This window comes from Rhamphochromis longiceps, linkage group LG3 (assembly GCF_057381845.1).
Source record: "Rhamphochromis longiceps isolate RC_006_pf linkage group LG3, R_longiceps_female_GT1.1, whole genome shotgun sequence".
Taxonomy (NCBI): Eukaryota; Metazoa; Chordata; class Actinopteri; order Cichliformes; family Cichlidae; genus Rhamphochromis; species Rhamphochromis longiceps.
The window spans coordinates 22,630,691-22,652,882 of NC_140559.1; the positions used below are offsets into that span (position 1 = coordinate 22,630,691).

At 39.9% G+C, this 22,192-nt stretch overlaps 1 protein-coding gene across 1 annotated transcript; it reads right to left on the reverse strand.

The window, feature by feature from the left end:
• Window positions 1-14,463: 14,463 nt before the first annotated feature.
• LOC146673455 (myelin-oligodendrocyte glycoprotein-like) lies at window positions 14,464-20,309 on the reverse strand. The gene is made up of 3 exons (XM_085402005.1): window positions 20,182-20,309; window positions 17,705-18,046; window positions 14,464-16,422 (listed from the first exon to the last, which is right to left on the reverse strand). The coding sequence occupies exons 1-3, from the start codon at window positions 20,234-20,236 to the stop codon at window positions 16,253-16,255; spliced, it is 567 nt and encodes a 188-aa protein (XP_085258131.1). The 5' UTR covers window positions 20,237-20,309; the 3' UTR covers window positions 14,464-16,252.
• Window positions 20,310-22,192: the final 1,883 nt, after the last annotated feature.

Consider the following 22,192-nt stretch of genomic DNA (forward strand, 5'->3'; position numbering starts at 1 on the left):
AGTGAATGTGTCAGGTCTGAGCTGCTGTGTGGACCAGTTAGAGAGCAGCAGCTGGATCCCAGTGGTTGGACTGGTGGACGACTTCAGTGAGGAGTCGATGACATTTGGCTCTGGTAGAAACTCTGCACACACAAACACACAGGAGGAAAAAAAATTATAAGAAGCTATCCAAAAGATTTTCAAATTAAAGGTTTCACATACATGTGCACAATGTTTAAAATACATATTTGGTGGCCTGAAACAGGCAGAGTCCATAATTACAGAGAATCCAACGATGACTTTCATACCAGCTTTGATGGAAGCTGCGTCTCCTGTCCCCCATTAATGTGACTGGAAATGTCCTCAAACTGGGCAGCACTGGTGGATCATCTTTGTACGTCTGATAAGAGATGAATGCAGAGCAAACATGAGGCTGTAACTGAGGACAATAACTGATCATTGTTAACTTATTACTTTATTCTGTCATTATTGTTCATTACTGTCAGTTACAATGACTGTATGAATTGTAATGACACGACACTCGCAGTCACACTGGTCTGTTCAACACCGCTGGTTGTCCCTCTTCCTCTCCCTCACAGCTCGTCTTCCTCCTCACTCTCAGGACTGTCCCTCTCTGTACTGCAACAGTGTCAGAAACCCACATTTGATTTTTTTGTTTATTTATCATATTTAATTTTTCATCTGTCTTTTTGATTAATGTGTGAATTAGGGTAATTGAGATCTATCAATGTCAAAAATCTCACTGTATGATTTCAGTCAGTGTTTAAATAAATCCAACAGGAAATGAGATGTTTATGTTAAAACAGTGGCAGTGTTTTCAAATGATGGCACAGTGATTGTGCTTAGAAATACTCCGGGTGATTATTATTTACAGGAATATTATGTGAAATACATTTTTGAGAGATCAAAATGTTGTCATTCAGGAGAAAATCTTCCCTTTTAACAGGATCCATGAAAACAACCTGCTCTAGATGAAACACCAGCACGAACATTAACACACAAATTCAGCAGAAATCCCCTGAATGTATCTTCAGAAAGGGAGGAGTCTATGACTGTATCATCATCACTCGTCATTAGTTCTGGGCAAGCGCTCCAAGCCGGTCTGGAACTTTTCACTTCAACTTTGTACCATCTGATCAGGACCCAAAAACTGCACGTAATGGATGTAACATCAGTCTGCAGGAATCTACTGGTTGTCCTTTTTTCTTGATCGTGACTGCAGGTGAGTTAGAGCGAGAATCAGATTTTTTTATTCACACTAGAATACCGCGTTACTCTGCAGCAGCCCACCTTCACATCACATATCAGCCAATGTCCTCCACTTTGTGCCAACTCGGTCAGCAGCCCGCTGTCACTGAACGTTTTTCAGCATTGAGGCCATTCGTGTGCAGCGCAACATTATCCATATCCAATTCTTGAAACCCGTTTTAGTCGGCATGGGTTGGCCCAACCAAAGTGTCAAGTGTCCTATTTCGACGTTCGAGAAAAGGCGGAGGGAGAGGGCGATGTCTGCTCGACGCCTGTTCATGAAGCTTCTCTCTAAAACTAAACACGGTCCTTCTTCTCCTTCAAAGTCGTCTGGCTATCGTCCTTAAACTTTCTAATAACGTCTGAATACCACCTCTAGGTTATTTCTACCGTCTCTTTAACGACCGAGACAAAATAAAATGTTCTTAAACGAAAGAATCCGTCAAAAGAAGTAGCGCGTGAACGCAACGCTGTCAAAGCCGAGCTCTACCGGAAACAAGTTCTTTTCCCCACCTCTTTGCCGAAAAGAAAAAATAACACTTACTTCCTGCCCCAGTGAACCACAAAATGAATGTTACTTATATACACGCAGTGTTGCTTGTGTTGGATTAAAATGACTGAAAAACTGTCAGCTAACATCTGTATGTTTATGCCGCTGTCTGTGTTACATAAACTTAAACAATAATAAGTTCGTGCTTGTTTCTACAAATAGGTCTCATTTAAAATAACTTGAAGCGGATTTCGTGTGTGTGTGTGTGTACATTGTTTTATTGCAGGAAGCTTTATTAAAGCCCCACTTTATGTCTGTAAGTATTAAACATCTTTAGATATGCGCTATACAATTTAAAGACTAAATAATTGTAACAAGTGTCACCTGGCAGTTTGTTGCTCTCTTCCAGGTGATTGGCTGAAGAGCTGTGAAAAGGTAGTGGGTGTGTGGGGTGAAGTCGGCGCTCTTCTGTGGAAAAAACCAGAGGCAATTAATTCACTCGGTGCGAGTGGGTATACTGTCGGTAATAGTGATGGGCCTCGTGAAGCGTTTCAGCACATTCCCCAAACTGTATCGATACTGTGTCGACACAGTGCTGCTGTTTTGCTCCATACTGACACCTGCTGGACGTTAAATATCATTGCAGGCAACTTACTTGAGACTCACAACAGACACTGATTCAATGACCTAGTCATTCTTGTACACTGTAAGTTATTGTACTTTCCATATAATCATTTTATATCTTTTACATTTCAAATATTGTAGACATCTTTAAAATATATTGTGAATGACATTAAGTGAAAGACTTCTATTCAGAAAAATAAGTTTATCCAATGTTTTAGCATTCAGTCTATTGCGGTTTTTTGACACCATTTCCACAGCTTTGGAAAACACATGCTCGCAGGGCACAGGTGAAGCTGGGGTACACAAAAACTGTAAACCCAGGTGGAAAAAGTTCAGGTAAGATGTCTTCCTGTTCCCTCAGTACGTTAAAGGATCCTCTGATCTTGGAATGTTTCTCTCTGACACTCTCCACAATACTAAGGGGTTGGCAGTCCTTTATAATAAAATTCAGGAATGCCTGGTCCAGAACAATCTTCCTAGATGCTTGATTTCATCAATCAAACACATATTAATAAAAAAAAGATGATAAAGCTGTTCAGTGTCTATATAGGCCGACCTGTGTTCATTCTCAGCGTGTTTGTCTTAGTTTCATGTTTGGCTCTGTGATGCCTAAACACTGAGGAGGTGATTTTGTTTGTGTAAGAAGCTCCGCAGAACAGATGCGACATTTAACCTGCATCAAATGAATATAAATAATTTACACTTCAAGTCACATTGCTGTTTTTCCTATTCTGGTAGATCGCACTGAAACAAAGACAGACAAACAGATACCTTATTTGCAGTTAAAAGATCAAAATGATCCCACACAGCAGAAACTTTTCTTTTTCTTTCGGGCTCCGTTTTGTTATGGAGAGATGTGTATTGTTTTTTTGTTTGTTTGTTTTTTTTACTTTTGTGAGAGTAATTTTGTGGTTTTTTTGGTGGCGACTCATTCCGTTGGCAGATGCAGATGCGGTACCTTTTAAAGACAGTTTGGCGCGTTGGCAATGAGCGATACAGCAGCTGGATCGATCACGTGACTTTGTCTTAAAGCGACGCACGCATCGATACAGGCTTCGCTCTGTGAGCTTGATACATGCGTCGGTGCGTCAGTGTTGCAGGACCCATCACTAGTCGGTAAGTGACGTTTGCCATTTTTGTTTACATCATTTGCTATTGTATGTGCCTATTTTAATGTGTTGTTGGACTTTTTTTAGTGTGACCACAAATTTTAATAGAAGAATTGATCAAGCCCTAGATCGACGGCGCGCAGGGAAACTGAACACTATTGTAGTTATATTGTTTGCTTTAGCTTCATGATTTTGAATGGTTTCATAAAATTGATATTTTATTGGGTAATATTTTAATCGATAATGTTGTTTGTGTTTTTCAGCTGTGCTGTCTCTGCTGTCCTTTTTTTGTTCTTTTGATTGATTTGTAATTTTGTTTTGGTTAGTCCGTCCAGCCGTAAAGGCGGTTATTGATTGAGAGTAAGTTGTGTAAGGGCGGACTAACCTCTCTTTTGTTTTTTGTTTAATTGTTTGTGCCACTTCCCTTTATCTCTCAGATCGCAGGCCATGCATAGCACTGATTCCCAGCTGCACTGAGACCCGAATTGTTTGCAGTGTGTGCCACGATTGTAGTGTCGCTAAGCGGGGTGTGACGGGTTGCAGTGTTATTTTCGCACCGTTGGTGTGGTAAGTCTCATGTGCAGCTGGGATATCAGCAGGATGTGTCATAAGTCCTGTCTGGAAATAACTGGGAATTATTATGTCTAATTTATGTAATAAATAATCAATTTATATCTTTGCCCCATTTACTCATCCTTTGTCCTCGGTTACACAACAACAACAACTACAACTAACTTAATCTAAATAATTTAATGTATTTGGTAGACCATAAAAACAGCAGAGCTGCAAAAACAAGTAGATGTCAAATATTAATAAATACCAATAACTAGAAATGTGCATAAAAGAGTTTTGCTGGGTGTTGTCAGTGTCAGTAGTGTGTATGTAATGTCTATACAATCCATGCAAAGAAGCTGTCGTTATTAACACAAAGTGGTGCTAATAAAATGGAAAGCACAAGTTTCTTATAACACTAAAATCTCAAAGTGCTTGACTTATATGTATAAATCATTTTATGTACTATTAAACACTTTTATTGTGAAAGCACGAAAACGGAAACTCTCACTGTAATGATCCTGTGTAATCACCACACAGGTTTACAGCTGTTGGTTTTGGCTCTGTTGGTGTTTTTGCTTTGTTTTGTTTTTTGTTATTGCTAACCCTTAAAGTTTGGATTTGTTTGGCTGAATTTTAAATTCATGTCATGTTCTAAGAATATCTCCAACACAACAGGCTGATATGCAGCTCCAAACCATGATTGGCTGCTGTACAAGTGAATGGTTTTAACTTTGACCTTTAACCTCTCTGCTCTGTGTTGTTTCCTCTTTCAGACCAGAAAAACATCACAGCTGAGTCTGGACAGAACGTCACTCTGACATGTCGAGCTTCAAACAACATCATAGTTGTAAAATGGATCAGAGCTGATCTGAAGTCAGATTATGTCCCTTTTTTTCCCCGGGATGATCTGTTTGTTCCAGCCAACCAGCATCAGACAGACTGTGAACGCTTACAGGCAAACATCACACTCATGATCAGTGATTCATTTTTCTCTGAACTTTAAATTAAATACATTTTACTTCATGTAGTTGTTTGTTCTGAGTCACTTTATAAGACCCTTTCTGACCTGTACCGTCTGTTGATGGTGTTTGTCTCCTGCACTGTAAGTAAAGTTTCTTGACATGAATGTTGTTTCCTGTTGCTTCATGAGTAAAACAGAACTGAAACATAATGTGAGCTGGAATCAATCCATAGTTGGTTTGTGGTCATTTTTCTTGCTTTTCACCACAAAAAATGACCACACCGACCAGCCAATCGGTGACATCAGTTTACTACCTGCTCAGATCTCTTGGAAACCCGGCCGAGCAGGTACTAAAGAAATACCTGGTACCAGGTACTGATGACCATTCACACTCACATTCAGACCTCTGGGCGATTCAGAATCACCAGTGAACTTAACCCCACTGACTGCATCTCTGTGGACTGTGGGAGGAACCTGAAGAGAACCCACACAAACACAAGGAGAACATGCAAACCCCCCACAGAGACCAGGTGGTGGATGCAAAGCCTGGGTGTCACCATGTGGCCCTCTTAAAAATAGATTTAGGTACTTTAAATATACACAACATGTAAACTATAATAATAAATGAAAGTTATAATGTCACTTATGTCAGCTGTAACTCTCATCTGGACTCTAATTTTTACAGTTTTGATTTTATTATTGAGTGTCGGTGCAAAAACTAAAAACCCCAAATGAACAGTTATTAATAAATATAACAAACATACAACATACACTGATAAACACACAGAGCCGATCTGAGTTTTTTTTAAAAACTGATCATCTGCCAAGAAGTCATTTCCATCCATCCAGCTGGAGCCTATCCCAGCTGTCATAGGGCGAGAGGCGGGGTACACCCTGGACAGGTCGCCAGTCTGTCGCAGGGCTAACACACAGGGACAGACAACCATTCACACCTATGGGCAGTTTAGATTTTTCAATTAACCCATCCCCACATTTCCAATGTTTCTATTTATTTTTTTATTTTATTTTTATGTGTAATGTCTTTACTTATATTGGTAAGTAGACTTTAGTGAACATGACTTATGACGGGTTATATAAAATATAGAAATAAGCTGTTTAGTAAAGTATCTTAAAGACTGTGTTATTTGACACATTTCACATATTATACACCAACATGTCATTTACAGCAGTGTTGGCCAATCATTTTTATGCAAATACCGGAAACCAGTTCGGGGCACAACCGTATTTGGCGCCGTCCCGAGCGAACGTCGTCACAGCGGGGACACCGGACAAGATGGGTACCGGAGTTCTTACGTCGCTCTTCGGGATTCTTCTCGTCTGTTATTTCGCGTTTGCATCAACAGGTGAGTATGTAACTCTTAGATTGCTGATGAATTGATTTGCCGTTATTGGCATATTAAACACACGCAACCGGGACGTAAACGTGATTAGCGAAGCTCGCCGGTTACCGGGCTTCGAGCGCAAGTTAGCTCGCTAGTTGCGAAGTAGAAGCGGCTCTGTGTGGTGTGAGTTTTCTGTGTGTTTTGCTTAGTGTTGGCATTTGTGTGTAGTTTAAGTGATCACTGTTAGAGCCAACGAGACATGATGGACATCGTTTTTCGGCTGAAACCTCAGAAAACAGAAAACGTTCACTTCAATCAAAACACAGCTACCCACCGAGCTAGCGACAGCAAGGCGGCACGTCACGCTAAAGTTAGCCTGTCGGTGCAAACGAGTGGCGGAGAAAAAGCGGACTGTCCCGGATTACTTTCACATGACAGGGGATTTTAATCAGGCAAACCCGAAGTTGGGATTAATATAATGCTATTAGCATGTGCAGTGCTCTGGTACGGGAGAAAATTAAGAATAAAAAGCTCGAAACTGACTTTTCGACACGATGTCGTGCTTCCGTAGCGATCAGCGAAGGAGGAGAAGCGCTACCGCGAGGCTTAATGGTCGCGGCGAGTAACAGGTCGGCTGGCTTCACCCCGGCGCACAAATCACAGCTCACTTTACCGCGTTATCTCAGGAGAACAACCAAGCCACTAAAGAAGTACTAAAACTTGTACTAAAACAAGTAAAAGTACTAAAACACACTCACAACTGGAACACTGATCAGAATCAGAACCTCGTTAACGGCGTCAAGTACCTGCTGAGAACATCACTGTAGTGAAGTTTATCTCCCCATCCAGAAACCCTGGATTACAGCCAAGGTCAGGGATAAAATTTGATTAGTACTTTGAACATTACTGTGTGATGTGGTTAATGAACCATAGTCACGGTGGAGGCATGGCTGAGCAGCAATGCTTTTATTCCTTGTCCTGGATCGCCATCTTGTGGCAGATTTGGGAATTGTTTAGGAAGTATTTTCCTATTTTTGTACATTGAGGTGTCGCAGCTTCTTAGTATGTTTTTCCTGTCGATGTTTGTTATTAGTTTTTTTAAACACGTACTATCACGTTGAACATAAAGTAAAGTTAACCTCTTGCAGCCTCTTCTGCAGCACAATCCAGCGTTACACAAACGCGCAGCACTGTGTACAGTCCGCCCTACAGGGCCGACTCCACAGCACACAAACCAGGCTGTGGCCCCGCCGTCTTTACTCTCTTCACCAGCCAGGGCTGAAACACGACCTCCCCACGCTGTGTGTCCGTGTTTACCACAACACGCAGAGACTCTAACATGTACCGAACGTGCTGCTTTGCTTTGTATTATCCATTAACAAGTTTGAGGAAAAAACATCAGCGTGGAGTCATGGATAGCCTTGGACCTTGAAATATAATTTGGACTTTAATGTGGAAATTTCGATGTTGTTCTCAAAAAATCTTTCTTGTATTAATGTTGCCCTGAGAGTCTTTGATAGGAGTGACAGAGAGTCACTGATCTTCACTCTGCTTGGCTGCTGTACAAGAGACTAGTTGCATTTTAACCTTTAACCTCTCTGATCTGTGCTGTTTCCAGCTGTGTCTGGACAGAACATCAATGTGACGTGTCGAGCTCCAAACAACAACACAATCACAGCTGTAAAGTGTAAAAGACCTGACCTGGGAAATAAATATGTGTTTTTGTATCGGCAAAAGCGCATTGATACCAATAACCAGCAAAATAACCATTATTTTAATGACATTTAAATCATGACTGAAAACGAGTATGAAAATTGTTAACGTGTGTTATCCATTTGAAAGCAAATTAAAATGAAAACCAGCGCAAAACATCGAACTAAAATAATAACGCTGTGAAAAAAACAACAATTGTTTAAGGTTACGCTGACACGGTCCTGAAATTCTGCTGGACTCATATGTTTCATGTTTCTCTTTGAGTGTTTTTGGATGGAGCCCATCACAATAATCACTGTTCTAGAAATGAAAAGTTGCATTTTAACCTTCGTGACCTCTCTGCTCTGTGTTGTTTCCTCTTTCAGCCCAGAAAAACATCACAGCTGAGTCTGGACAGGACATCACTCTGACATGTCGAGCTCCAAACAACAACATCACAGTTTTAGACTGGAGCAGACCAGACTTGAAAGATAGCTCTGTCCTTTTTTATGACAAAAAATTTAATACCACCAAGCAGCATCCGTCTTTTAAGAACCGGGTGGCTCTGCAGGACAGACAGATGAAGGATGGAGACGTGTCTTTGATTCTGAAGAACGTGACGGTTAATGACGCTGGAACATACGAGTGTGGTGTCATCCAGAAACGTACAGATGGTTTGAAGATCCTCTGCAGCATCACCCTGAGTGTTGTTGATCCTCCAGGTGAGTGAGTAGAGTTGAGTGTGTGTGTGATCAGAGGTGAAGCTGCTTCCTGCTTGTTGATGTTTGTTTCTAAAGATGTTGTTGATGAGACTTTGTAGAAAGCAGCTGGTCTGAGTGATGTGATCAGAGTGCAGTAGATAATGTCTGACAGCAGTTTGAAGAGGAAATGGATTCTGTTCTGTTCTTCACTCATCACCTACCTGACAGCTGACACCTCACACCTGTTTCTCACCTGCAGCTCAGACAGGAGGAGGCACAGAGGCTGGAGGGAAGGAGGATGGATCTGTTGGAATGAAAGTTGCTGTTGGGGCTATTGTTGCTGCTGTTGTTGTTGTTGTTGGTGGTTTTCTGATTTACAGAAAAGTTAAACCAAACAAACAGGGTTCATACCAGCCTCCAGTTAAAATTCAGCATGTTTGAAATGTTTCGGTTTTTCCAGCTGATCAGAGTCTCCCAGAGAACAGTTGAGGATATCCTGAAATTAATTTTCATGTCCTCGCTTTTCTACTCTGAGCACTCAAAGCGCTTTATACAACAAATTCATTCACACGAGCACTTCTTCCAGTCTCTTAAGTGCTCAATCTAACATTCATACACATTCACACTCCAATGGATGCATCGGAGAGCAACATGGGGTTAGTATCTTGCCCAAGGATATTTGGCATGCAGACTGGAGCAGCCTGGGATCGAACCACCGACCTTCTGGTTAGCGGCCACCTGATCTACAGCCCGCCTTCCTGTATGGAAATTCAAGTGTGCCAGGACTCACAGGTGATTGGCTGGCCAGGGACCTATGCCCGCCCAACTGCATGCAGATCGGAGCCATTGGCTGCTGCGGGATCCTCGAATGCAGCGGACCAATGACGCGGCTGCCTGCGTTTACCTAGGAATACAAAAGGCTGAGGATTCTTCGCTCGTGGGGGACTCTTTGATTTGAGCAGACTGTGTAGGCTGTCCCTCGGTTTTTGAGAGAGTGTTCTTGTGTTATTTTTTTCCAATCATGTAAGACAAACGAGCTGAAATGTAACACCAGCAAGTGCCAAAAGACAATTTTCACAGATTTCTTCAAATTGTTTTCTTTGGTGCAAAAAACAGACTGTGTGGATTTTTCCATATTACTAACATGCCAATTTGTTTGTTGTGATTTATTATCAGCCAGACTCATATTTTCTTTAAATGACAAATTTATTTAAGACGGAGTGATTTATCCAAGTCTGGGATGGTACGTGTTAACAGCCGCTCATAGATCCTACCTGCCGGATCTTCTTTTCATTGATATTGCTATTATGACTGATGAAGCCGAGCTGGTGAGTTTCTGTTTTAACTGAGTAACATGTTAAAGCTATAAATATGACTATTACTAAACTGTACTGTCATTAATAGTGTTGCTTTGTTAATGTTGTATGGTTGTTTTATTTTGTGTCTTTCAGTTGATTACCTGGCTTCTGTAAAGGCACGGTTACTGTACTGGTGTTAGTTTATGCTTGTGCAATAAAACTTATAAAAGGCAGCAATCAGATGCCTGAGTACGACACAGTTTCATCAGTTAAAACACACCCTTACGGTGGGAGTTTACTAATTTAAAGGTAGTTAGCTTAGTAAAAACCGTACACAGACAAACAGTCCAGCAAACATTTTCACATTTTATTTTTACATTTCCAATAATTAATGATTATTTTTTTAAAGTTGTATAAAAATGATCCAAATTAGAAGTTTTGTCTTTAACTCCTCAACGTCTGACCAACAATCATGCTGAGCTTTGTATTTATCTGTAAAGGAACTTTTCCCAAACAAAGAGTTTGTGCTTCAAATGTTTCTACTGTAAATAAAGTTCCTGTTGATATGATTGTTGTTGTAAATAAATCTGAAGCTGGAATCAAAGTAATCCATGTTTTTTTTTTTCTTGCAGATTTCAGACAATTTTACAAAAAATATTAAGAATAAATCCCATAAACTGTCAAAGTTTATAAACACAACAGCTGTTATAAATGTTGTAAAACACATTTATGTTTTAATTTGTTAAGCTGGTTGTTTATGACTACAGAGAGAAAGAACAAAGGATTTAACTGATGTGATATAAATCATGCTCTGATGTGCAGACATGGAAACACAGAAAACCTCATTCACATGTTTCACACATCACACTGATTTTGATGTTTTCTTTCCACTAATGTGACAAAAACGTCCTTCATGCATCTCCAGCTGGTTTCTTGACCATGACGATGAGTTCACTGTACTCAGGTCGCCTCCACAGTCTCCACATCTCAAACAAATGTGTTGGAACGAGAGATTCACATCATGTTCATGTTGTGCTCTAATTGGCTCTCAGGTCAGCTGTTACACCATCTCTAAATGACCTCCACCTCCTGCCACTGGATGTGGTGAAAGGTGGAGTATTCAGAGGATTACAGTCAAAGTAAATCAGTATGAGGTCAACATGGCGAGAAACACTTTGGTGTTTAAAGTGACAGATCTTTGACACTAGGAGGAGAATATAAAGGGACAAATGGTTCACGTGGCTCTACAAAGGCCTTTATATACACTTCATATCCAGTTATAATTTAAAGCGAAATTCTTCTGAGTTAACATCCTGTAGATTTGGGACTAATCCTCTTTCTCCATGGATCCAGTGCTGGTGACTAATCTAGAACTGGTTCTGCGTTCCCATCAGGAAAAGTGTGTTTCTGCTGAGAGGTGGAGTTCACCTCATTGCCAGTAGAGGGCAGCATCAGAGCTCGGTTTGATCACAGCACTGAGCTGCTGGTCCATTTTTATAGAAACTTGCTCCTGAGCACTTCAGTTGTGACTCTCACCTCTGCTGGTCTGAACTTATTGAACCAGCGACGTCTCCAGACTCTCTAACACTGAATGACGTCACAGATGTTTCCGACCTCAGCACACACTGCACAGGAACTAAGACTCACGTGTGCAGCTGCTTAAAATGAAAATTATGTGTTGGCGCTATTGATGTGCAGTGTTGGTCAAGTTACTTGAAAAAAGTAATCAGTAACTAATTACTGATTACTTCCCCAAAAAAGTAATCCCGTTACTTTACTGATTTCTTATTTTCAAAAGTAATTAATTACTTAGTTACTTTTTAAAACACGATTTACAACCTGAAGAGGTGATAAAGCGATAGAGCTTTCAGCCCAATTCTACTTTTTCTGCATAATCCATCATACAAAATGTAATCAAATGAAAAAGTCTCTTTTTAAAACTTGTTTCATCAGTTTTAATCTTTTAACTTTATGCATCAAGCAAAAATTTAATTATATGCAACATTCTCTGACTTGAATAAATTAGTTTAACATTGAAACCTATTTTCTGCACATTCCAGCACATAAAATAAAATATTTTTTGTGTTTACACTCAGTCTTTCAAATAGATGCAAGTGAAACACGGCAGAAAATAAATAAAGTCAAAGACTAGCGGTCCTGTTGCTCTATTTTCACCTGTAAAGCAGGAGCAGGGTAGGCGGAGGTTTACGGTCAGTTGAAGAATCTGCGAGTTTGTCTGTGAATTTAGGTCCTAGTGCACTCGGTGCTTGCTTGGAAGTTTAGGGTTTTTTTTCGCTGTAAAAAGAAGTTTTCTTCCCACGAACAACGGACGCTAATGTTTTTGTCACTTTTTATGGAATCAAACTCAAAGTAAGGTCAGTGCTTCCACGCTTTAAACGCTGCACGCTCATACTCTCTCCCGCACTTGATACATTATCCATTGTTGATCTGCACACAGCTGTTGCCACGAACGTCGCACTCGCTTACGTCACTGTCATGAGACATTCTCGCAAAAAAAAAAAAATCATGGTTTTAGTAACGCAGTAAAGCAGCGTGCTTACGGGAAAGTAACGGTAATCTAATTACCGTTTTTGCAATAGTAATCCCTGACTTTACTCGTTACTTGAAAAAAGTAATCGGACAGGTGTAACAGTGTACATAATAAAGCCCCAAGAGTGTTTTTGATATTTATTTCTGACATGTGAAAAACATTTTTTAAAGAATATGTTTCAAAGTTAATTAATTCATGAGAATAAAGTCTAATGTTTAATTAAAGCTTCAGTGACAAACTACAGCCAACAGGTGGCAGCACATCTCTCTTCCCCTCATGAGCACAGCCACTTTACCACCATCACTGCTCACTACAAGGCCTGTTTCTGTTTTGCTCCAAGTTTAAAACTCAGGGGGAAGAAACAGATGTTCATGTTCAGGGGCTCTCCTGCACGCACGCACACACACACACACACACACACACACACACACACACACACACACACACACACACACACACACACAGTGTCCATAGGTTTAGTTTAATTATTTATTCTGGCCGCATCCTGTTCACAGCATCAGCTGAAACCAAAGAAAGTACAGCAACAATCTGATGATCTGATTCTGGGGGGTCGTGCAGTTGTTTATGTGGCTGTTTTTGTCAAACAGGAAACATCCACAAAGAACATTAGTGAAACAGCGCAGGAGGAGAAAATGTGCAGCTTCACCCTCTAAATTATTCCTGCTTTAATTCTGGAATGATGATGTCATGAAATTGATTAAATCAAATTTCTGACCAGTAGTGTTTGTGCTGTGCTGAGTCGATTATTTACAGGCTGTGCACAGAGGAGTCTCCTTCTGCCTCATTTCAGTTTCCCAAAGTGAAAAGTCACACTCCACCAGTCCCCACCTTATCATAAATGTTTATCTACAAGTCACTGCAATACACGTCCCCTGAGCTCTGCCTGCGGTTATGACCGAGTTCACGAGCTGCACTCGTGGCTTCTGACTGTTCAAAAAAGGTGATTGACAGTCAGCTGTTTTTTTATTTTTTTTATTATGGAAGCAAAGGGCACCGCGCGAATAGCAGATGCTGAAGATTCACCACTACCAGCATGACTTTATGATGACAGAGAAAATAAATAAATACATGAAACCAGTTCCTGTTGGAAAAAGAAAGATAAAAACAGACCTTAATGGATCCTTTAAAGTCTGGATGTGAGGGAGTGTTGAAGGTGCTGGAAGTCACGATCTTTTGAACGGGACAAAGTGAAACTAAGCCGTCATCGAGGATAGACTCATCTGTGGCACCACGTCTGCAGCTTTCATGAAAAGCTGTTTTGGTAGTTATTATATACAGGACATTATCCCCAAGACATAAAAACCACATGTACAAACCTGACATCAAGTGTTTTCAAAATAATTGCTGACTTTGCCCAAAATAAGGTTTTAAAAAGCTTTGCTAGCTCTGGAAATTAAAAAAAAAAAAACAAGAGTTACTGAGTGACAGTTTAAGTCTGGAGGGTTAATATTTACACTGTGTTGTGTTTCTGTAAACAGAGTTTTAATCATGAGAGGAAATAACCCAAGAGGATCTGAAATGAGCTGCAGCCGTCCCTGCGACAGCCCAAAAACAGTACCAGTCACTGTTAGAGGAAATACTTCTTGACTGTGCTGATTGAACTCGTTTTTTAGTTTGTCAAATAGAAATCTAAACATATTTGAATGCTGGACTTCTACATTAACTAAGAAAGTGATTTTTACAGGAAAGTATTTAGGACAAAACAGAGAATTACAGAGTTACTCAGACTTAAATGAAGGACGAGGAAATACACAGATGTAAACAGGCTCAAGTTAATGACATAATTTCCCCATTTTTACTTCAATCAGAGAAAAAAGGCCCCAGAGGAAATAAGACCAAACAAACAAACCCTTCACTCTGTTACTTGTGATGCGTGAGGCTCTCATTTTATTTCTGTGATCAGATCAACAACAATAGATATCATAAAAGTATGTCACAACAAACAAAGGAGAAATATAAAAACATGGTACAGAGAAATGAACATGTTCAAATGCATACATACGAATACATAGAAAATATGTATCATCTCCTAATTTGAGCCACATAACATAAGAAAACATAACAAAAAACAGAGTGAGGCTCCATTTCCCTCCACAGGCTTTCATACCTCGATCTTCCTTCAAATTCCTGATACGACCTCGTGTCCTGCTCACTTTCATTTATTCAGGTTTTAGTTTTGAACATCCGTCCATCTTCTTCCACTTTTATTTTGCTCATTGCACTGTCCCTTTTGATCTTCAAATATCCTTTGTATGACAGTGGATATTTACAATGGACTCGGCTCATCACTCAGAGTCAGATTGGATCCACAACATTTGTACTGACGGTGGTGTGATCAGTGGTGGGTAACAAAACAAAAAACAACAAGTGAAACATTAACATTGAGTACACTAGTCAAAGACATAAATTCTGAAAAGGCCTGAGAACGGATCGATAAAAATCAGAAACCTCTGGACTGTTTTCAGAGCCGCTGCTGCTTTTAGATCTCAGAGGAAGTCCCTCTCTGACCTCTGCCACAGAGCGCTCTGCAGCCTCACCACACACCTCAAACGTACAAACGACAAACAAATTAGATTTAAAACTAACCGGAACTTCACGACTGAGCAGTTTTCTGATGAGTTTCAACACCTTCAGGCAGCACAACAGACGAGGATGCAGATCAGGAGAAAGGACGAGATCCTGAGGCATCAGAACAGAAAACGAGCCAAACTGTCAGGGCTGAAAGCACCAACTGACTCAGATTGTGTTAAAACGTCTTCAGATTGAAAATCCTCCCTATTCACCTGATTAATGCTCATGTGAAGTCCTGAAAATGAAAAACGCTGAAAGATCAACTGTGTATTTTGCACAGAGGAACAAGAACAAGACGTCATGACAGAAGTCTAAAAACAGCCACGCCCGAGGTGGAGATCTGAACTTGAGATCAGCTGAATTTAAATCACTGATAAGGTTTCTGATATTTACAGATCCAACTCAGAACTTTCCACAACTCATATAATAACACAATAAAACCATTATGATAATGGTTTTTATATTTTATTAAATAAATATCATGGGTATACTATAATCACATATTAGATTACATTGAGTCATTATTTCTAATGGGGGCGATGGACAGAAAGCAGGAAGGTGGCTGATTGGCTGCAGTTGCCACAAACAGAAATAAATCAAGTGTTTAAAAGTGCAAAATAAAAACTTAAAGTTAATAAAGTGCTTAACTCACTGAGAAAACTTGCTAACCGTGCTACTGTGGCCCCATCTTAATGCCCCGTCTAATCAGAGCTTACATAAACTGATCTACTCTACGTCTGTCTCCTCCACCTCTCTACCTGCTAAAAGCTCCACTACGCTCACCTGCTGTTCTCACGGTAAAATCAAGCTCTGCAGAAAAATGCACAGAATAAAGTTAAACTTAAAAGAAAAAAGAAGAAAAATAAACAGATTTAAAGTCTATAAAAAGCTTGTTGCAGCCACAGTATTGATGTAATGTTACTTTTAATGGTTGTTGGGAGAAAATGACTCCCGAATGTGACTCGAGATCAGAGGAGCGGTGCATCGAACCCTTGTTGCTGTGAGTTGAGTGCTGTCAACAGACGCTCTGTTTATGCTGTCTGCTCGCTAAATAACAATGCTTCACACATCGTCTCAAACATTTCAGATCAACTGTTTAACATTTCAGGTGGATGTTCATAAGAGTTGCCGCGTGTTGATGATTTCCATTTTCTGTTGAAAAATACTGCAACACAAACGCCAACAATAAGACAACTTACAACTGCAACAATAATGATAATTAAATCATGCGTGTCCTTGTGTTCTACAGTCGGATCTCCTGAAGAGAAAAACAAAAACAAAACAGGTGAGAGGCCTGAGGCATGCTGACAGCATTTCTTTTACACTGAAATACGCCTGGCAGTTAGCAGAGGTCATAACGTCCAACAGTGACGTAACTGTCAGAAAAGTAATAAAAGTATCGGCAGGCGCTTGGATCATAAACACTGAGCACATCACTGTGCTCATGTTTCAGAAACCAACGCTTTTATTTTTTCTCTCAAACACTTGCATGTGTATTAGATAAAGTACCTTTCAAAAAAAACCCTCAACAGCAAGCAACAGAACGAAATATAAACTTAAATATAAATATATACTTCTAAATACATTTTCCTCACAGAAAGAAAAAAAGCAGGGGTGCACCCAAAGAGCAGAGTGCAGGGTGACACTGCACCACATGAAATCTGAAACTTTAGTTCATTATTTTACACTTTTAGTTGTAAGTCTACTGATATATATTGCTGGATTAATATAGATAAAACCACCGAGCAGCATAACTGAATAAAATTTCCATCTTTTACATTAAAAGGATGCACATATTAATGCTACAACAACTATGATCCAGTCATATCATGCATATTTTTCTGCATTATAATTTACTCTGCCATAGGCACTCTACAACATCAAACTCAGTTTAAACAGTTCTCATGTCCGACATCTGTGTCAGCCTCAGAGCCTCTGACTATCAGCTCTTTGCCTTTTTCTCGGTTCACTGCGCCACCACCTTCAAAACTCTAAGACAGTCAAAGAAGTAAAATGCACTCGGCTGGTATAATCACACACAGGAAAATGAGCAATAACAGATGTCTGAATGAAAATAAAACGGGGCCAATAAACAACTACGTCAGATCAGATTTATCACCACTCACACGCCACTGCAGGAAGCATCAGCATATGTCAGGTAACACAAGTAGAAAGATGATGTTAACTGCAGACTGCAGTGATCTTTCATAAACCACGTCAAGTTCGTGGAAAGTAGACCAAAAAAGATAAATAAATCCTCTGCAGTGGCAAAAGTTGGGGCTTTTTGTGTCTCTTTTTCCTTTTCTTTTGTTTTTGAAATCAAATGGTGGAAAATAACAAGCATGGTCTTCTGTTTTTACCACGCATGGACAGACAATGCCTCCCTCAGAGAACATCTGTGGGGGTGCAAAAAGCCAGCGTCACAGTTCACAGACACAAAAAGCTCTTTTGTGCTTAGCAGTGCAGCGAGGGCTGCACTTTGGCTCTGCATGTCCCTACAAGTCAGAAGAAGAATAAGTAAGGTGAACCTCTCAACTCACCAGAGTCTATGACTGTGAGGTCGATGGACCGCCTGGACTCACTATGAACTCTCTGACCGCTGCTGAGATTACTGGTTATAATCCGACACTCATATGTTCCTGTATCGTTGACGTTCTTGAGAATCACAGAAACGTCTCCGTTTTTCATAGACGGGTGTGCCAGCTCCACTCGGCCTTTAAAACGCTCGTGCTGGTAGCTTTCATATGAGCGCCCGTTTCGGTAGAAGAAGACGTATCCGTCTGACTTAATCTCAGGTATGCTCCACTCTAACAGGGTGATATTTACACCCCTGGGATCCTGACAGTGAAGAGTGACATCTTGTCTAGGCCTCACTTTTATCTCTGTGTGACCAAAGACAAAAAGAACAAACATTGATAAGATGTTGCGATCCATTTCTTTACGACATATTGTGTAGAAATGCTGGTGTAACTCCTCCTGTACAGTTCTTTTTTTTCAGTAGACGAGCATATCAAGAGACATCTGACAGAAACTATTTGGATCGAGGAAGTCTTAAGAAAACATCAGTGGATTAATCAAAGTAATGGATTCCTGCAGCTCGACATATTTCCAAAACAAGGCCAGGGACCAAAGAGAAATATGATTTTTTTTTTAAAAATTTCCTCTTGATGATGCACTTTCACACACAGTGACAAATGTCCTTGATAGATGTAGGCCAGAGGCTGTTATGGGCCTACTTTTCTGTTGCTTGTTGGGGAAAGCGTCCTCCACAAATGCGCATGCGTCACCTGCTCGTGTGAATGCACAAGAAGAGAAAAGAATAAAAGCAAACTCATCCTCCTCAGTGGTTATTAACCTACCCATGTGTTCATTTACAGAAAAGAGGCTGCAAAAGCTACCGACTTAGATTACAGCACTCGATGTTTGTTTGTGTTTGTCTGGGTTATTTAAGATCACCTCAAGGGATCAAAAGCTTTCTTGAAATCTTGAAATGCCTTGAGTAACAAGCTCTTCTCCAGGAAAACCAGACTTTCATCATACGGTACCAAGTGTTATGGATCAGACTTTGTGGCTATTTTAAAAGAATATTTCCTTAAAATAACACATTAATTTCCTCATGCTGTTCTGAATTGCTCAACTCTGTTGACTGTTACCACATGTGTAGCTAAGAACCCACAATGACACAGATTTGTAAATAAGAATAAAATAGAATAGAATAGACCTTTATTCTCATTGGACATGCACATTGAAATTGTAGGTATGCCATGCCAACTGGGCGAGAGTGCAGGATCAAATAACAAACATGAGGAGTGTGTACAAAGCAAGAGAAAGGTCACGGATTAGCGAACAGGTTGTGAAGTCTCTTTTATTTCACGTGGCACACTCAGTTCCTTTACAGGAAAATGAGGATTGGTAGAGCCTAAATTAAGAGTTTCCTTTTCTTTGCTTCCTTCCAACTTAATGGTTTCATTTCTACCACTGCAGAAAACAAAAGTACAATATTGTGGACCTGACAGATTACTTGCACATACGCTGATGTCACACTTGTATGAACAAACTATAAACCTATGTCTGGGAGCTATGACGCCAAATGCAATAACATGTGATAGAGTTGTAACACATGAGGTCATTTTCTGGGTTCATGAAGAAATGTCTGCAATTACACCAGTAAACTTTTGATATGTTATAAAAAATTCATAGTGACATCATACCTATAACATAGTGCACGCAACATACTGGGGAAAACAAAGGGGAGGAAAAAATTCTGATAACTGCATATTTCTTGTGTAGCTGATGTATCAGTAATCTAAATATGTTGACAATCTGACAACTTAAAACTACTGTGTCGTGTTTATGCACACTGACTGTGTGCAAGTACAACGCAAGAAGTATGTCCTGAGAAAGGTTTAATCCCTGAGAGGGAGACAAAAAACTCCCAAAAACAAACACGACAAGATCAGCAAGATGCGACTTGACTAATTATAGTATCTTATCATAAGCATCTACCGACAGACACGCTAGTTAAACAGAAGAATGAAGCCAGCCCTTGTGACTTAGAGAAGATGTGGCAAGTTTTTAAATGAGATTAAATCCACATACTCAACTCTGCTGCTCTGTGTAGTTCAGCAGTTTTGTTAATGTAATTTTTCCAGTCTTTTCTTTTCTTTCAGTTCCAGTAAGATAGCGGTGGGGGAACTCCAGACAAGATTAAAGACCTGGCAAATAACAATTTCTGTCTCCAGCTCCGGAGATTTCCTCCACCTGTATACTCCCACGAGAGCACTGGGATCAGTTGTTCTTGGTGGAATCATAGGTTACGGCTAAAGACCAGAGGTCCTCTGGAACAATCTCCTCCAAGCTATTCGCACGTCCAGTCCTGCTGCAAACACGCTGCTATTGATGTTTACATTTGAACAGCTGTTAAAAAAAAGTGCTCTAAAAAATTGTGAGTCACAGCATTTGTCAGACTGCCAGCAGTTTTTTTTTTTAATTTTTAATTTTATTTTTAGCTACTCACCTTCTAATGCCACAGTCTCAAAAGTCAGAAGAAGAAGAAGAAGGATGTGAGACATTTCTGTTGAATAACTCACAACTGACCCTCCTGAAGCTGCTGGAAACTCGATTTGTGTAAATCTGGTGTCGTGCCAAAAGCAGTCTGAGGCAAGGGGCAGTCTGCTGCGTTCAGGGACACACCCACCTGAACTACATCAGCCGTCACAGCGTGCTTTCAACCCTGAAGCTGCACTCAATGTTTCTCTCTCCTGTTTTTGTTGTTTTTGTAGGAGAAAGCGCAAAGTGAACACGGGAAAGTGCCTCGAGCCCACATTCATGACACCCTAAAATTATCCTTATTTAGGTTTTGTATTGTTTAATTGTTTTTTTTTTAAATTTATTATTCCACTGTAGATGCTGTAGAAATAATATCTGCTTTCCGTCTGTGTATTTTTGTAAATATCTTGTGTAATGACAATGAACCTTATTGAATCTTCAGTGTGAATCAGTGAACCAGCATCAACATTTAGACAACAAAGTTAACTTAGCATGGTTCAAACAGAGCTCACTGGCTGCCCTCTGGTGTTCGCCAGCGGTCACTGCAGGTTTAATTCTTACTCGGACGGAAGTGACGGACAAGGTAAGCGACTCATGTTGACGCCGGAGATTTTGGCGGAAAATTAAAGCGAATGGTAGTTTAGAATTGAACAAATTCCTTTAAGCTTCAGTGTTACCAAATACACTTATCAATTGTCTTTATTTATTTTAATTGTGTGTCTTTAATTATTACCTAAACATTTCTATGTGCTACAAAATAGACATAATTGTAAATGTGCTGAGGTGAAACTATACTTTCAATAATATTACCACTACAGACGGTGGTTAACAGGCTGATTAAATTAATCTATGCTGATCAGCTAGCTAAAAGTCTTTACTTTAGCAGCCCAAATCAGAGGCTAACATTAGCATTTGTTAGCGTCAGCTAGGAAACTAGGGTTAGTGTAACTTTGCCTGAAACTCTTTAAAGAGTAAAGTAGAGCTAAGTGTGGCTCAATTTTGAATACAGTTTGGTGCCATTTACAATTAAGAAATACAGATAGTTTCTCTCTTTACTCTTAAAGTTAACAAATATGTTTTTTATATTTATCAACCTAAATAAAATAAACATTTAGTCTGACTTGATGTTACAATTAAAAAAGTGTTTGTGTTTTTATCTGAAGAGTTTGTAAATATCTGGTTTCAACTGTATATTTGATGATGTTGGTGTTTGGCTTGATTGTCAGCACAGAGAGGGAGAGAGAGCAGGTGAGACACACATGTTAGTCAAATGGTTGTTTACCAAAAGTAATCATATCATAGGTACTCATGTATCTAGTACCTGGTGTTTCTTTTTAGGTTTGTTATTTTTCAAATTCTATATTTATTAAGTTCTGCAGGCTTGTTTGTACAACAAGGCTAAATAATTATATAAACTTTTCTCAATCTAAATAGTGGACTTTGGTAGAATTAAAAAATAAGTGTAGTGCAGGTCTATGATGATTTTTAGTGCTACTATCATCTAGTTCTGATTCTGGTTCTGTCTTGGTTAAGTCCTCAGTAGTCCTGATTTTGAACTGTTGTAGTCCTGTTTTAATTCTGGATCAGTTCTGGGTCTGGTTGAATTGGGGTTTAGTCCCTGTGTCTCGATACAGCCCTGACCTTGTTCTGCCTTGCTGCTTAATTAAAAAACTAGTTTAAGGTGTCCTGCACATGTGATATATATTTTTCCCTATATGAAGTCATTCTTTTTTGAACAAAACTCAAAACAGAGCCAATTATTCTTTCAGTCATTTATAACCCCCCCCTCCCCCCCTCCAAATCCCTCTGGCTTGTACAGGGAGGAGAGGGGAGAGACGGACAGCAGGCGGCACCAAATAACCAGCTCTGCTTGCTGCTGCTGCTGTGCTGAAGTCTCACACACAATCTGTCGAAAGGGGAGGGGAGCTGGCTGCTTCCACAGGGCACATTTCATTCATAATATTGTCGATCCGAGCCAA

Bases quoted from the DNA above. Each gene is read 5' to 3' on its own strand.
- LOC146673455 (XM_085402005.1), bottom strand. From the start codon at position 20,236: ATGTCTCACATCCTTCTTCTTCTTCTTCTGACTTTTGAGACTGTGGCA. The intron at 18,047-20,181 runs GTGAGTAGCTAA...TTGGTCACACAG, and splicing joins TGAGACTGTGGCATTAGAAG to AGATAAAAGTGAGGCCTAGA. The intron at 16,423-17,704 runs GTGAGTTGAGAG...TTTTCTCTTCAG, and splicing joins CCTCACAGTCATAGACTCTG to GAGATCCGACTGTAGAACAC.